Here is a 16,737-nt window from a genome sequence, read left to right on the forward strand (position 1 = left end):
ATCTATTAACTGGTCAGTTACCTAAGAAGGTAGTTGTGGAAGTAGAAAGGAAATAAAAAGGTCCAAGTTGCTTCTGTCACTCTACATAGTCCTAGGGTATCGTCACTTCCATCCTGCCTCTTTGCTTTCTGGCTTTTTCAACGGTTTTCTCGAACTCTCAAACCCAGTTGCACTTATTGTACAGAATTTAAATAGCACGACATACTCTGTCCTGCTTGTGCCTTTAGATCTGTAGGACCAAGAGGCACTTAGGAAGCCCTGTATCATCTTTTCTAAATGTGCTCATAGGTTTGAACTCTTGATTACCTAACGTAAATAACTGTATTAATAATGATGTGTATCTAATATAAATAAATAACAAAGTTTCATTTAATATGTGTCAGGTAAGTACATCATATATTTAAGTGGGAGAAGGGGCCTTAGAAATAACTGGAAGTCTAAGCCTAGCATTAATCAGATGAAAAACTAAAGTCCTAGGACTTGTCATTGTATTCATTGTTATGAAATGTGATCATATATTTTGGTACATATCAGTAACATGATGGCTTTTGAAAAGTGTTTCCCAGAGATGAATGTGTTACCCACTAATGTGGATGAATGAGAAGTTTGGGAGATGGGAGAGACTTGGGTTACACAATGTTCTACAGAAGTGTTGCCTGGTTTTACATAATACTTGGTTGATCTTTAATATAGTCATTCTCTTCCTCCCACCCCCTTTATAATAATATTAGAAGTATAAGACTATCAGAGAAAGTTTCAGGGGAAATAGAACTCATAGCTGGGACTTTTTTTTTTTCCTCTAAAGAATGATTATATGGATTAGGGGAAAATAAATGATGATCAGTGTGTTCACAGATAGCATACTGTTATCTTCAGATTGCCTTGTATTGTGGGGAATTATCCACAGCCTTCTTTCTTTTACAACCCAGGGAGTCTCAGATTGCAAATAGCAGGTTGAGTGGGAGAGACTGAACCAAGAGGCAGACAGTCTGTTTCTCAAACTCTATTATCAAAGGAAATGTGTATTTGCTGACTATTATCTCTATGTTCTAAAAATAAATAAAATCCAGTTTCATATTGCTGGTTATTTGGCTTTTCTGTGCCCTAGGAAATTGCTGTTTGCATAGTAAATAGGGAGATGAGGGTTTGCAGAGTGAAGGTGTAAGTCTAAGGTTTCCTTTATTTCTCTAGTATTTTATTAAGAAAAAAAAGAAATATACAGAAAAGTTAAAAGAATTATCTGCTGAATACCCATTTCTACTACTTAGATTCTATAATTGATATCATGGTGAGATAGTTGCTTTATCACACATCCATTATCCATCTATAAAATATATTTTTAATAGAGTCTATCTTTATCTTTACAGTAACCATTAAAACCTGAAAAACGTGTATACACACGTGTGTACATAAATGCTATTTTTTACTCCCTCTTTAAGCTCTGATAAGCCATGATAACAGATTCTTTTTTGTAGAATTCAGCAAGAAGAATGGGATAAATATATTATACCTGCCAAGTCAGAGTCGGAAAAATACAAAGTGAGCCGAACTTTCAGCTTTCTCATGAATAGGATGACAAGCCCTCGGAATAAATCCAAGGTAACTCAAGTTCTGTGCCTTTTGTGTTTAAAGGGTCGCTGGTTCCACTTTTCAGCAATTAGTATAGTTTCCACTGGCCCTTGAAGATCCCTTATCTTAGCCTTTGTGTACACATATTCAAAGACCTCTACATTTTTTTCTGAAATATTGTCCAAGTCACTAGAAGTGCAAGACAAATGCAGCCTGTGCACATTTCCATTGTGGCGTCACGACACTCCTCCACGAACGGCCTTTACGTTCAGACAGAAAGTGTAGAGACTGTGTATGGCTTCTGTGACTACATTGGCTCTCAGCATTTCTCTTTTCTCATTTCTCCCCACTTGGCTGTTGGTGCTGTATCTGAAGACAAAAAGCAAGGACGCCAAAGACAAAGAGAAACTGAGCCGACATCAGTTTGTCCCTGGAACATTCTCTGGGGTTCTCCAGTGTTTGGTTTGTGATAAAACGCTCCTGGGGAAGGAGTCATTCCAGTGTTCCAGTAAGTTCTCCGACCCAGTGCGTGCCATCTTTGTACTTCGCCCCCCCAGACAGTAAACTCCCCGAGAACAGGGCCATTGTTAAGCATGTTTACATAATCCTTCATAGTAGCACCGCACATGTGGTTTAATGACTTACCCAAGCAGTGACCCATGATGGTTACAGTCAGTGCTTTTTGTCCACAAGCGATAGCCTCCCAGAACCCCAGATCCGTGTATCTCACTGATTGCTTGACGTCTCTATGTGGGTGTCTAAATAGGTTCTCAAATGTCGCATGTCCAAAATGGAGCTCTGCTCTGTTCCTTGGCCCGTCTGCAGGCTGCCCCTCTCAGTTAATGGCAGCTCTATCATGGCAGCCAGATGCTCATGCCAAAAATCTTGAGGTCTCTCTTTATGCCTCTTCATCTCTCATATTCCACATCCAGTCCTTCAGCAATCCTCTGGGGCGATCTTCACCATATGGATGAAAGCCAGCCACCTTTCATCCTGCTGCTGGTATCACCCTCGTCTAAAGCTACCATTTCGGGCACTTTCTAATTGCTTTCTTTGCGTTTCTACCACAAATGGTGCAGTTCGGAAAACATCTGTTCTCAAAACATGAGCCATAGTGAGCGTGTGAAGGCACATATCCTTATGTTCCAGATCCTCCAGTGGCTTCCTACCATCCCCCAAGGAAGGCCAAAGCCCTGAAAATTGGTGCAAGGCCCCAGGGTCTCCCCTGCCATCCTCTCCCCCTTCCTCCCTCTGTTCCAGCCACTCTGGCATCTTTGCTCTTCTCTCAGCCTGCCAGGCATGCCGCTCCCAGAGGGCCTTTCCTGGCTCTTCCTTCTGCCTGCAGTGCTCCTCCCTCAGATCAGCTGCAGGGATTGCCCCTTCACCTCCTTCGGGTGTGCTCGGATAACACCTCTTCAGGCCTTTCTTGACCACCTTATGTTTGGCTCATACTGGTTACTCAGAGCAACCCTGTCTGTGGGCATCATTGCCTTGGGAGTCCCTTGTCTCCCAGACCAACAAGACAAAAACCATCTTCAAAATCCACATGCAAGAAGGCTGTCCTTCATTCCGTGTTGATGGTGCAAGCTGACACCTTGGACCCATTGATTCCTCTTTGCTGTTGTCCCCCAACTCGATACCATTCAGTCCCTCACTTCCTTTACTCTGAATACTTTTACCATCTTCCTCTCGGTCAAACACCACTTTCTTCTTGCCCACCTGTGCTTAAGGACTTCTCTCTCTTTTTGTTCACTGGATTAGCCCACACTTTCCAGACAGATGTGTTTGGTTGCCTGTGTGCTGAATAGTCCTATAGGTGGTTCCTTCCTCAGCCTCAGTTTATAGCCAGCGGCCTCACCTGGCATGTGTTCTCTTGCCTCTTTCTCTTGCTTATGATGATCTTCCTCCTCTTAGTTTCTCCAGCTCCTCTGTATCTGTCTTGATTTCTTGCCCCATCTTGGGAGGTGTTCCCTGACCAGCATGTCTGAAAATTTTGCACACCACATGTATGAGGTATTTACCTCTTCCGTTTAATGTAATGTACACCCTCCTGTTTTCAACTACTAAAATAGACTTCAAGGACTCTAATCACACGATGGTTCTTCTGTATTCCCTGCAGCAGCTGTCACAAAGCCCAGCCTTTGGGTACTCATGTGTAGTTAATGCTTATGGGGGGGGGGGCGGGCTCCCTGAAAGGTAAACTTCTGTAGCACAGGACATGTTGGTTCACACGGAGTTGGTCGAGTGGATGGCCATGAGACTTTGTGTGGAAGTTGGAAATGGCTGAAAATATAGAGGATGTAGTTAGCTTTTAAAATAGTCATTATTTTTTAAAAAAATGCACTAGGACTCATAAAGGATACAAGGTTTAAGGAGAAATTTAAAACTATCCAAAAGGGGCGCCTGGGTGGCGCAGTCGGTTAAGCGTCCGACTTCAGCCAGGTCACAATCTCGCGGTCCGTGAGTTCGAGCCCCGCGTCAGGCTCTGGGCTGATGGCTCAGAGCCTGGAGCCTGTTTCCGATTCTGTGTCTCCCTCTCTCTCTGCCCCTCCCCCGTTCATGCTCTGTCTCTCTCTGTCCCAAAAAATAAATGTTGAAAAAAAAAATTAAAAAAAAACCAAAAAACAAAAAACTATCCAAAATCTTAACAACTAGAAAAGATGGCTATTCATATTTTAATGGAGTCCTTTCTAATAATAAAAAAGTTAGCTGTTAATGCTGGTGTTTTTGTATGAAATGTGTTTGATTACTCTTAACTTACTATACATTTAACTTTTTCCCCAATTTTTTTTACAACAAATAATGTTGTAGGTGGCATTCTTTTGCATATAACACTGTCCACATCTTTGATTATTTTCTTAAATTCTAGCATCAGCAGGTGTTAAATTTCCTCTTTAACCCACAGTTTTTAAAAAGTTTTAGGATTTACAGTTTTTAAGGAGAGGAGTGTTGGGGGTTTAAACTTTGATTATTAAGTTTTTTACATGGGGCAAGAGATTGTGACATGTGTAAGCTGCTGTTATTAGGAAATTATCCTATTTTATGGGTGTATTTTTGTTTTTAATTATGAAGATTACTATTTCTAATCTGAAAACCGTGATATGATATAAAACAAAACATAATAGATAGTCAAAATTTTGGTGTTTGTATTCTTTTTTGTTAAAGCCTGAGTTGCTTTTTCACAAATTCCTTTGTTTATAAATAGATTTCACTGCTTATGTTTAGATATTACATTATTTGGTGCACAGAAGTTCACAAATCACAGCTTTGTTGAAGATTTGACTTTGATAAACATAAAATAACCTTTTTAATGCCATTATATGCTTTGGGCATTGAATTTTACTTTGTCTGAAATTAATATTCCTTTTGCTTTCCTTTTCTTTGAATTTTCCCTTACTATTTCTTTGTTTTTAATTTGGAATGTGTGTCTTTAATTTAGACGTAATCTGGAATTGAGAGCTAGTATTTTATAACAAGGCTTTTTTTTTTCTTATTTACTCAATTTTACAGCTGTCAATTATCTTTTATAGTTCTTTGCTGTTTTCCTTGATGTTTGATTTTGCTATTTATACCATGTGTTGTTGATGTTGTTTTTTAAATGTTTGTTTTATTTTGAGAGAGAGAGCATTCCAACCGGGATAGGGCAGAGACGGGGAGAGAGAGAGAGAGGCAGAGAGAGAGAGAGAAAGAGAGTCAGTCCCAAGCAGGTTCCGAGCTGTCAGTGCAGAGCCTGATGCGGAGCTTGATTCCACAAACCATGAGATCATGACCTGAGCCAGAATCAAGAGCTGGACACTTAATCCACAGAGCCGGCCAGGACCCTGCCATGTGTTGTTGGTTTTTATGTTACCTGGGGATTTGGCAAGATAAGCTAGCTCTTTCAATATCTGCTAGTGGTAACTTTTACGGCTTATAATTGAATATTCTCTAATTTCTCTTATATTTACCCTTTTCTCTGTTAGAGCTTATTGGTATACTGAATTATTGAATTGCTATTTTAATGTTGTATGATCTTTCAGAATAGCTTTCTGTTTCAAGAATAATTTGATACCTATATTCAGTTCTCTGTCTCTACTTGCAAAATGTTTTTAGATGTTTTTTGTTTAGCTGGTTTTAGTGCATTGTGAAAAATGCATTTGTGAAATGCAAATTTCATTGTGAAATGAAAATGCATTGTGAAAAAAACCATTGCTCGTTTTTTTTTCTTTTTTAAAATAAAGTTCGATCACTTCTCGAACCCTTAATTTCGATTCTGCTCTTTAATAATCTTAAGTAGTGTTTCAGATAAGTAAATATTTTTTTCAAAAGGGTCGTTGGAGTGATCTGTTTTCTGAAACCTTGTGTATCTAAGTAGATAGATCTTTGTGTCTTTCACACACAAAGGGATTGATGTAGCTAAATAAATTCCTAGACCAAAACCTTTGCCCCCAATACCCTGTCAACATTGGTCCATGAATTTTGGGCATTAACTATTATAGTGGAAAAGTTTGGGGCCTGTCTGACCTTCTTTCTTTATTGGTGACCTGCTTTTTCTGCCTACATGCTTGAGAACTTTAAATTTTTAAATCCTATAGATGTCAGAATATGTCTGTAGAATAGGTGTCGTTTAATTCCTAGGAAACCGTGAGACCTTTTGATTTGCCTTTTGTAGTTCTTTTTTAGCTTGATAAAAGTTTTTTGTCAAGTTGTAGCTTTGACTTTTGCTTCTGATGTAATTTTTCTGATTTCTTCCTTGGAGAAGTATGATCTCTATTCCCTTTTTTGTATGACATGTTCTATTTTATAATTATACCCCTCTTTTCCTCTACATTCTGGAGGGAATCTTTTAAGTCTAATTTCCTGGTGCTGCTTTGATAGTTTTGTTAAATTGATTCGCCTCAGTTCGTTCTCAGTTCTGCTTTCTTGTCTCACAAAACTCCTTCCCCCTGTCATCTTGCAGGCCTATTGTGCTGCTCTGTTCTCCCTCCGTGGCCCTGTGGTCCTATTTTATGTCTATTTTGTGTATCTAAGTTTTTCCTCTCTGTTTCTAGATTTAATGGTATTCAGTGGCTCACTTTTCCTGTGAGTTTTCAGTCTAAATTTTTGTTGGGCTCATCCTGTCCACTTTTTCCCCTTTCCTTTCACTCACTTGTTTTGGAACGAGGAGAGAGCCCTCTGATTTCCACACTTGCCACCAGGACCAGTATGTGGGTAATTCTGACCTCTGCTCATTGGCCTTTGAGGTGTTGGCTAAAATGCCTCTGTGGACCTACAGCGGGAGGAAGTTGGGCTCATTTCTCAGTGGGTTATAGGTATTTGACGAGAATGGCTTGGATGGATCTAAATGTGACCTACCCACAAGGAAGGATCCTTCTAATAAAGATTGTGTTAAGCTGCAGGCTCCTCGTCTACAGTGTGTGGGGTGGGTGGGACGAGGAGGTGGCGGCTGATGGTGTGGAGGCTGGAGGGCGGGCGGGCAGGACAGGATGGCAGCGGCCTGGCAGAAAGTGGTCCCCACATGCAGAGACTGCTCTCTCTCAACACACCCTGCGTCTCTGAGCCAGCGGGCAGAAAGGGGCAGGCAAACTCTTGCCTTTTAGTGAGGTTGAGGGCCCCATGTTTTATGGAGTAAGACATGCGGGTTGATAATTTGTCTCTTTTAATTTGGCCACCTGTAGTTAGCAGGATTTCCTGTCGGAGGCTGACAGGACTTTATTTTCAGCACTGTGTGGGTCTTCCTTCTTTCATTTTGCAAGGCATTTTACCTGGCGTGGGAGCGGGCACTTGCCGCCAGCCGGATATCAGAAATCCATTGCAGTGTCGGGCGTATAGTAGTCAATGAGTTCTCCGAGTGTATATCCCATATAATTGCAGGTTTCATAATTGGTAAGACTGCGGCAGAAGGGGAAAAATATCTCCAAGGAAATGAAAACATTAGCCATGTGCTTGTGCTCGAGTGGTGGGGCTGCCTGTGATTTAGCTATTTTTTCCCCTATATTTTCTAAATATTTTTATATGCTATTTTTACCGCGACCAGCAAATGCACATTGTGGCCTTACTCATTCTTCCCTTTCAGACTGTAATGCAAATGTACACAAGGGCTGTAAAGACGCTGCCCCTCCATGTACCAAGGTAATCTCTCATTTGTTTTTCATGTGCATATATAGCTCTGTTGCTTCCTGTTATCTGTTTAGGTTCTTATTTTTTTTTTATCACGGTCTAGATTTGTTTCTAGAGTGATCATTATAGTGATAAAAGATCACGTGTTCTAAGCGCATCATCGTTTCCTTAACTATATCCCTTTGGAAGTAGGCAAAGCTCAGATGTGGCCACCTGTGTCGCAAGGTGGAAGTGGGTTAGCCTTTCTGTCGAGACGGGCTCGGTTTATGAGTGCAGACCTTAAGCATAAGGGTATGAAGTCTAGAGCAGTAATTCTCAAATAGAAAATATCAGCATCACACCCGGAAGACCTATTTCTGAGCCCCATTCTCAGAATTGCTGATCCGGTAGAGTCCAGGTGGGGTCGGAGAATTTGTATTTTTAACAAGTTCCCAAGTGGTACTTCTGTGCTGGGACCGTACTGTGAGGCCCGCTAGAATAAAGGGATGTTCTCTGAGTTTGGGAGTAGGCTTGAGGGAACGGGCGCATCTGTCCCATCGCTTCCTTTGTTTCCCACTCTAATGTCCTGTTAGAAATGCGAGTGAGCATGCCAACACTTCAGGGGGAACCTTGGGGTCTCTAACTTCTGTGATCAATGGAAACACACGTCGCGTCAGGTCACAGAGTTAAGGATGATGTTTCAGCAGCCAGGGGTGTTGTGTCCTGTAGACAGGAAGAGTAGCCAAGAGTAGGAAGAGCAAGTAGGAAAAAGGCAGCACTGACAGGAATTCCTCTCTCAGCCTCAGGCTGGACGCACATGTTGGACATTTCTAGTTGCCATAGATGTTAAATAAAGCTGGGATATTCATGAGATGTGTTCATGAGGTACGCCCTCATTACAACTCATCATTGCACATCTCATCATTATAACTTGTTTCTTTGTTGCTTTTAGTGTCTTTTGCTTTGAATTCTTGGTTTGAAATAAAGTAACAAAAATGATACAGATAAGAATCCTGTATAAATGGGTGGACATTCTTGTAGTCAAATGGAATTTAATCTTATTTTCCATGTTTCCAATGTTCTTTATTAGAAATTCCAAGAGAAACATAACAAGAACAAGCTGCAGACCACCCTTGGAAGTAAGTGACATAGAAATGACAACTGCATACATATGATACTTTATTCCAGTGTAAAATACCTGCTCCTTTGTTACTTCCTTTGCCCAATTACTTCTTCCTTCCTAACACATGGTTAGTGTAATATTTACTTACAAGGAGGTCAAGAACAGTATAAACTTCCATGCCAGCCTAATAACCTTTGTTCTGTATGTACTATATGATATTTTAAGGAGGACTATATGGGGAGACCTATTAGGATATTGTCTCAATTATAAGATATGATGTAGTGTAATATGCGCTATTGATTTAATAACAACCTTCGGGGGAAAAGAGAGATATGACATTAGATGTACATAACTTTGTTTTCCTAGCAGTAACCCCCATTTACCTATACAAATACCTATCACATACTTCTTCAGAATCAAGGTGAGGGATAGAATCCTCAAGTTTGGAGTCTGCAGTCCCTGATATCCATTATTCTAGTGACCTGGTCCTGCTTATTAGCTGGGCTTGAGGCTGGGATCTTATCAGCTCCTTTAGCATGACTGAAATTTCAAGGCATGCTGGCATTTTCCTCGCATAGGGCTAGTCTTGGTGCTTATGTTTTTTCCTTGAATTGCTTAAATTTATTGCTTAAATTTAAACAATTTCTTTTGGAAGTAATCAGCAGCCTCTGAAAGTAGTTTATATTGCACGCAAGAACCAGGGACCATAATCTCCTAAATTGGAAAATCCTTTCATCTATTGTGACAGATTTTGGAATTTGTTCTGCCTCAAATACTGCACTGCTTTCCATATGACAGGCATTTTTAAGTTTGGGGTCACTTTTCATTTTAATGCTCCAACAGTGTGACCAGTGTTTCCAAAATCACCTGAATCAGGGGACAATAAAATATGCAGACTTATGATGACATGAGATTGGATGTGATGTTACACAGATGCCGCTTGTGCAGACGGTAACAGCTGTGACATCACTTACCCTCTGCTTTGGCAGAAGTCCCTTTGATTGTAGTTGTGAGGCTCTTCTCAATTTCATAAGGTTAAGCATGAAAATATAAAGCATCTTGGGGCACCTGGGTGGCTCAGTCAGTTGAACATCTGACTTTGGCTCAGGTCATGATCTCATAGTTTATGGGTTTGAGCCCCGCATCGGGCTCTGTGCTGACAGCTCAAAGCCTGGAGCCTGCTTCGGATGTCTGTGTCTCCCTCTCTCTCTGCCCCTCCCCCGCACTCGCTCACTCTCTCTCTGTCTCTCTCAAAGATAAATAAGCATGAAAACAAATTTAAAAAGAAGATATAAAGCATCTTATAACTGATAAAAATTCCATCTCTGTACTTGGAAGCCATGAAGATAAAACCAAATCACACATGTATAAAATCCTTCATGATATTCCGGGGCTCTATATAAGTATTCATTCTCCTTTACTTGAGAAGGTGTTTGCTATATCTCTGAAACTGTTAAGACTGAAATGTTTCCCGAGGTCACGTATGGTACACATCAAATGTAAAACCATATATGCCTGTCACAATTTAGAATTGACGAGAAAGGCATTGAAGCACCCTTTAGTTTTCATTCAGTACGTGACAGAGAAGAGCTCAGCTTGACTTGGAGGTTTCATTTGCCTGAAGTTATCACCCATAAAGAATAGACTCCCCAGCATCATTCCAATCCACTGACATGCCATGTGTGTGTATGACTGTTTATACATACAATATGCATTCTAATAGTGCTAATAACACCTTGGATCTATTTAAAGCTGGCTCTAAGGAGTACAAGCAGTGGTTTATGGGAAAGCTGTCTCAGTGTTTCCCCATTCCATTTTCTTGTTTGTGTAATCCCAGCCACCCAGTCTCCAAGTGGATATGCTAAAGCAGGTCTGCCACATGGGTGTCAGGAGGGTGTGAAATGGAAGGGACATTTGAAGCAGGTGTCAGGATGTGGCAAGAAGACTGGTTTCAAGGCTGGGCATGTGATGTATTAGAAGCAGCCATTCGAGTGTTTCGCTTCTTGGCTTTTTACATGAATGCTGGTAATTACTGCCCTCTGTGAAAACCACGTGAAGCGCTCATTTTGATTTCTAGATTCTTCATTCCGAGACATCCCGCAACCTGGTCTCTCCTTGCACCCTTCTTCCTCCATGCCTATTGGATTGCCCACTGGGAGAAAAGAAACTTCAGTGCAGGTCCATCCATTGTCCAGAAGTGTTCCAGGCACTACCTTGGAAAGGTAAGGCTTAATGTGATTTCTCATCTTAATATCTCAGAGCCACCACTGGAGCTGACTCTTCTCTCTCTCTCCCTCCAGTTTCAGAAGGTCAGGGCTATCCTTGGAGTCTGAGAGTGACGGGAACAACTGGAGAAGCAGGTCTCATTCCGATGAGCTTTTACAGTCTATGGGCTCTTCTCCTTCCACGGAGTCCTTTTTAATGGAAGGTGAGGAGAAGACACGTTTGTTTCTGTGGTGAATTGCCAAGTGGAATATTTTCTGAAGGATGTAAAATTGAAACACTCTTTTTTCTTAAAAAAGAATTCTGTTTCATGGTGTCTTTTTGGTATAGGTTCTTTTGATAAAAGAAGGAAAATTTAACCCTAGTGGATACTCCCACGTAGTGACTGAGTATAAATGATGTATTGAATAGACATGTCATAAAGATAAGAGAATGAAATACATTCTGTGCTTGTTGTTGTTTAAAAAGCTCTAGAACTACTGATGAATTGGAATCAGGATCATACATTAAAAATATATACTTAGTTATGGGATGCCTGGGTGGCTCAGTCGGTTACGCGTCCGACTTGGGCTTAGGTCATGATCTCAGTTTGTGAATTCGAGCCCGCCGTCAGGCTCTGTGTTCATAGCCTGGAGCCTCCTTTTGATTCTGTCTCTCTCTCTCTCTCTCTCTCTCTCTCTCTCTCTCTCTCTCTCTGCCCCTCCCCTGCTCATGCTCTGTCTCTCTCTCTCTCTCAAAAATAAATAAAAAAAAAAATACACACACACACACACACACACACTCAGTTAAGAGGGTACTCACCTAGATTTCTGAGATACTTACCACTATCTGTTACCCTCTACTTCTAGAGGAATAAAAGCATGTTTTAAAGCATATTTTGTAAGATAGGATTTATTCTGGTGAACTGCATGTTGTATCCAAGCTATATCAATCAGTGAAGGAGGACCCAAGGAAAGGAGAGCAGTGACAAGAGAAAGGAGTGGACACTGCCCAGGGAATCTTTTGCTTTTATTTTGAACTTGGATCTTTAAATCCATTGTTGTCTCATCTCAACTGAGCTGGACTCTGTCTAAGGAATGCTGTTTGGGCATGTAGGATTTAGTTTTCCTAGAAGGTATGTGTGTGTGTGTGTGTGTGTGTGTGTGTGTGTGTGTGTGTGTGATGTCAAGCTCTGCAAAAAAAAAACAACAACAAAAAAAAACTGTACTCATAGGACTTGAGCCCATGTACCCTGCTTTCATGTTTATATTAAGGACAGCAAGCCACATCAAGAGCAAAGACAACATTCAGATATGAGTAAACAGTACAGAGTTCCCTGGGGCAAAAGAAATTGTGTGTTCAAGATTCTGTAATCATTTTATGGACTCAAAAGGTTACCAAAAATAAAACTATAGTACAGCAAGCCCAAACAAAGAAAACAATCTTTAAATGTCTTTTTTTTCCCCCCCTGCACACATAAACCATCACTGTTTTAATGATTCTTTGCTTTCATGAGAGCTGCCTTGACTTGGACCCTTTCACCAGTTTGGTTTTCAGGGGTTTCTTCTCCACATCAACAGTATTTTGGCTTAGTTGTTTCAGTGTTGACAGTAGGTTTATTTCCTGTGTGTTTTGTGTGTGACTCCACTTCTGGCTTCTCTGTTCTACCTACACCCTAGATGTCGTGGATTCTTCTCTGTGGAGTGACCTCAGCAGTGATGCCCAGGAGCTGGAGGCAGAATCTTGGAGCCTGGTGGTGGATCCCTCGTTTTGCAGTAAGCAGGGGAAGGATGTCATCAAAAGACAGGATGTCATTTTTGGTAAGCATTTAAAATATGCTCTTGGGGCTGATGCATTGTGGTATAGGGGAAAGAGCATGAAATTTGCAGTCCTCCGGACCTGGGTTCAAATCCTTGTTCTCTCTCTTTTTATCTACTTGGTCTCAGACAGATGATTTAACTTGCCTGGATCTTAGTTTCTCTGTCTTTATTTAAAAAAAAAATTTTTTTTTAACATTTATTTACTTTTGAGACAGAGAGCATGAACAGGGGAAGGTCAGAGAAAGAGGGAGACACAGAATCTGAAACAGGCTCCAGGCTCTGAGCTGTCAGCACAGAGCCTGACGCGGGGCTCGAACCCACGGACCGCGAGATCATGACCTGAGCCGAAGTTGGACGCTTTACCGACTGAGCCACCCAGGCGCCCCAGTTTCTCTGTCTTTAAAATGGGGATAACAATGGGGCGCCTGGGTGGCTCACTTGGTTAGGCATCTGACTTTGGCTCAGGTCATGATCTCACAGTTTGTGAGTTCAAGCCCCGCGTCGGGCTCTGTGCTGACAGCTCAGAGACTGGAGCCTGCTTCAGTTTCTGTGTCTCCTTCTCTCTCCACCCTGCCCATGCTCACGCTCTGTCTCTCTCTCTGTCTCTCCCCAAAATAAGCAAACATCAAAAAAAATTGCTTTTTAAATGGGGATAATGATATTCAGGTCTAACTGTTGTGAGGCTTAACTGAGGCATCGTATATACCTGGTACAAAGCAAATTTTATGTCTCAGACCTTTTAAAGTTTACTTAAACGTGGCCTATACGACTTTACTTCTCTTTTAAGAACCACGGGAAATTTTCACATACTTTCATGTAGGGCAGATGGGTTTCTTTCACTTAGTGTATTGTTTTTGAGGTTCATCCTTACTGTTTATCAATACTTCCTTCCTTTTTATGGCTGTATGTTATTTCATTGTTAAACATACTACATTTTGTTTCATTATCAGTTGAAGGTCATTTTAGCAGTTGAGGGTCCTTTTGGGCCGTTTGCACTTTTTGGATCATGTAGTAACTTTACGTTTAACCTTAAGACGAACTGCCAGACTGTTTTCCAAAGCAGCTGCACCGTTTGGCATGCCTGCCGGTGAGGTACTGAGGATTTTGCTTTCCCCACATCCTTACTAACTCTTCGTTATCGCCCACCCTTTTTATCACAGTTTGCCTAGTGTGTGTCACGTGGTGTCCCGTTTTGGTTTTGATGTGCATGTTCCTGCTGGCTAATCAGGTCAAACCTCTTTCCATGTGCTTATTGGTCATCTGTCTATATCTTTGGAGAAATATCTTTTCAAATCTTTCGCACATAATGAAGTGGGCTTTTTGTTTTTTGTTTGTCTTTTTACTCTTGAGTTGTAATAGATCTTTTTCATCTCTGGACGCAAGTCCCTTTTGAGATATTTTTCTTGCATTGCCTTTTTTTTTTTTTTTTTCAGTCTGTTTACTGGAAATCCCAATACTGCTGTTTCCTTAGAAGCTTAATAGTGTCATCAGCAGGCACACTTTATTAAAAATTGCTGTGTGAAAATCAAGGTCATTGTTTCCATGTTCCTTGTGGTATTTACATCATCGTTGCCATAGCCGTGCAACCTGATCATACACATTTTTCTTGAACATCTCCACTTGGTGGAAGTTCTCTCTTTCCGTAGACATTGCCTTTTAATTCTGTTCATCCGTGCTAAGATCTGAAATTCCTCCCCCTTAGTTTCTGTCTATGGGCTCCTCCAATGTAAAAAGTCTGATCTGTCTCCCTAGGCCTGCCCTTGGGAATATTAGCACCAGTATTAGCCCCTCTTGTATGCCAGGCATTAAGTCTAGAAACCAGCGAAATAGCCGTGAACAAAATGTACAGATTTTCTTCTCGTGTGAACTTGGGGGGAGACACTATAGTGTAGGACAGAAAATCTGTAAAATACTCAATACAGTGTGTGTGGTAAGTGCTGAGAAGAAGACAGAGTAGTGGGCCATATCGAACATGGGGACATGGGTATTAAATGTTGGGGTCTACAGGGAGATTTGAGAGACCAGTAATACTTAAAGAGAGCTGGGGGACTTGGGGAAGGAGTTAGACCTGGGGAGAAAACATACCAGGTGGTTGGAACAGCAACCATGGAGGCCTTGAAATAGCATGTGACACTCTCTCATTCTCTGGGCTGTCTTTTCATTTTCTCCATGGTTTCTCTTCCTTGATCATCACGCTTTTTATTTTCTCCTGGAGAAAGTGGAATTTTGGCAACAGATCCAACGACTGTTATATGCATTAAGGAGCCTTCTTATTTCAATTCAGTTTAATTTAATGAAGTGCTGCTACTCAACGCAAAAACCAAAAAGCCAAAAAAGAAAAAGAAAAAAACCAGGCAAACTAAGTTATATTTTCATAGAGCATTTAGGGGAATGGAAGACCTGGTTCCTAGCTAAAGGTGCCCAGTTCATTACATTATGCTAGCTAATTATGTCTCAGTTTTAGATGAACGGGATTCTTATGTATGGGACTTCACTTATGTGTATCATCTTCACATATCTGGAAAAAAGAAAATGGTTTAGTATTTTGAGCTTGCATTAATTGTTGAGTCAATGCTGACTTTTATGGTGGAGGAATATCATTATTCCAAAACATCACCTCTTTTTTTGTTTTTTGGTTTTATTTAATTTGTATAACGTTTAGTGTTTAGCCACTAATGTCAGTGGGTGGAGTACTTGCTCATTAAAGCTTGTGTCTGCGCATGTGTTTCAGAGCTGATGCAAACAGAGATGCATCACATCCAGACCCTGCTCATCATGTCCGAGATCTTCAGGAAAGGGATGAAGGAGGAGCTCCAGCTTGATCACAGCACCGTGGATAAAATCTTTCCTTGCTTAGATGAGTTACTTGAAATCCACAGGCATTTCTTTTCTAGTATGAAGGAGCGAAGGCAGGAGTCCTGTGCTGGTGATGACAGAAATTTCATCATCAATCGCATTGGAGATATTCTGGTACAACAGGTGAGAGAGGTTTTTAAAGGCCCTAACGTCAAACACCTGGAGGTTTGCAGACTTTCCACAATGTGAAAGCCTATGAAGAACTGGAATTGATTTTTTTTTTAAACCATTATTGGCAGATGGGATTGCTTGGTTTTCTTCTGTTGGATATGCCTTTGTGTGCCTGATAGCCAAGAGCTTTGACAGCCAGGGACTGCCTTGTGTGTGTCTCCAAACCTGGTGGGATCATCCTTGTCACTGTCTCCACCAGGAGTCCCAGTCATAAATAAGTCTATTAGGAAAATTCTGCTTAGACTTTTTGATCTATGATAACACGTTCCCCACCCCCCCACCCCCACACCCCTGAGCCTGTGATGGTCATGGCAGCATCTGCAAGACAGATGCTGGCTCATTTTAGGAAGAGTGAGGAAGATCTGTTATCGTTAAAGCCTTGGTGTTCACGCCTGGGGGACAAGACAGCAAATCTCACTAAAAGGAGACAGTTTTAGGTGCTCGGGATGGTTGAAGCATCATGAGAATGGTTTGTGTGACTCTACTAATAGATAAGAAAACCAAAACTGATAATTCCTTTTGGCCTTCTGGTCTCTTTGAAAGGGCTTTTCTATGAAAAAAACCTGCTAATAGAGAAGTTAAGTAGCATACCCTCCGTGATCACAATCGGGCAAGCCCTTTGAGGGTACCTCCATGTAAATTACCTCCTTTACCTGCACACCTCTATAAGGTAAATCTTATCTTCCCCATTGTACAAATACAAAAACTGACGCATGGGGAAAGTAATAACTTAGTCAAGTTCACACATCTCCTAAGTAGCATAACTGGGATTTAAATCACAATCTGCTCTTTTAACAATGAATTAGGGATGTGATTTCTTGAGGCCTCCATAGTGACATCTGCAGAAGCTTTTTATCATCACTAGGTTTCAGGTCCCAGTAAAGCAGGGATTCTTATCAATTTGATGACTACTGTATT

General features: G+C 41.1%; 1 protein-coding gene across 1 annotated transcript in view; it reads left to right on the top strand.

Moving 5' to 3' along the window:
* The window catches only part of ARHGEF28 (Rho guanine nucleotide exchange factor 28), a 122,084-nt gene that overhangs the window by 38,797 nt on the left and 66,550 nt on the right, over positions 1-16,737 (top strand). Inside the window, exons 7-14 of the mRNA XM_047068626.1 lie at positions 1,476-1,599; positions 1,945-2,077; positions 7,625-7,680; positions 8,738-8,786; positions 10,848-10,992; positions 11,071-11,198; positions 12,652-12,792; positions 15,524-15,771. Coding sequence (XP_046924582.1) covers positions 1,476-1,599; positions 1,945-2,077; positions 7,625-7,680; positions 8,738-8,786; positions 10,848-10,992; positions 11,071-11,198; positions 12,652-12,792; positions 15,524-15,771 — 1,024 coding nt within the window. The remainder of the gene's footprint in view (positions 1-1,475; positions 1,600-1,944; positions 2,078-7,624; positions 7,681-8,737; positions 8,787-10,847; positions 10,993-11,070; positions 11,199-12,651; positions 12,793-15,523; positions 15,772-16,737) is intronic.

Source organism: Lynx rufus, unplaced genomic scaffold (genome assembly GCF_022079265.1).
Source record: "Lynx rufus isolate CCGP_SWC_20201006 ecotype Redwood Valley unplaced genomic scaffold, mLynRuf1.p SCAF_1, whole genome shotgun sequence".
Taxonomy (NCBI): Eukaryota; Metazoa; Chordata; class Mammalia; order Carnivora; family Felidae; genus Lynx; species Lynx rufus.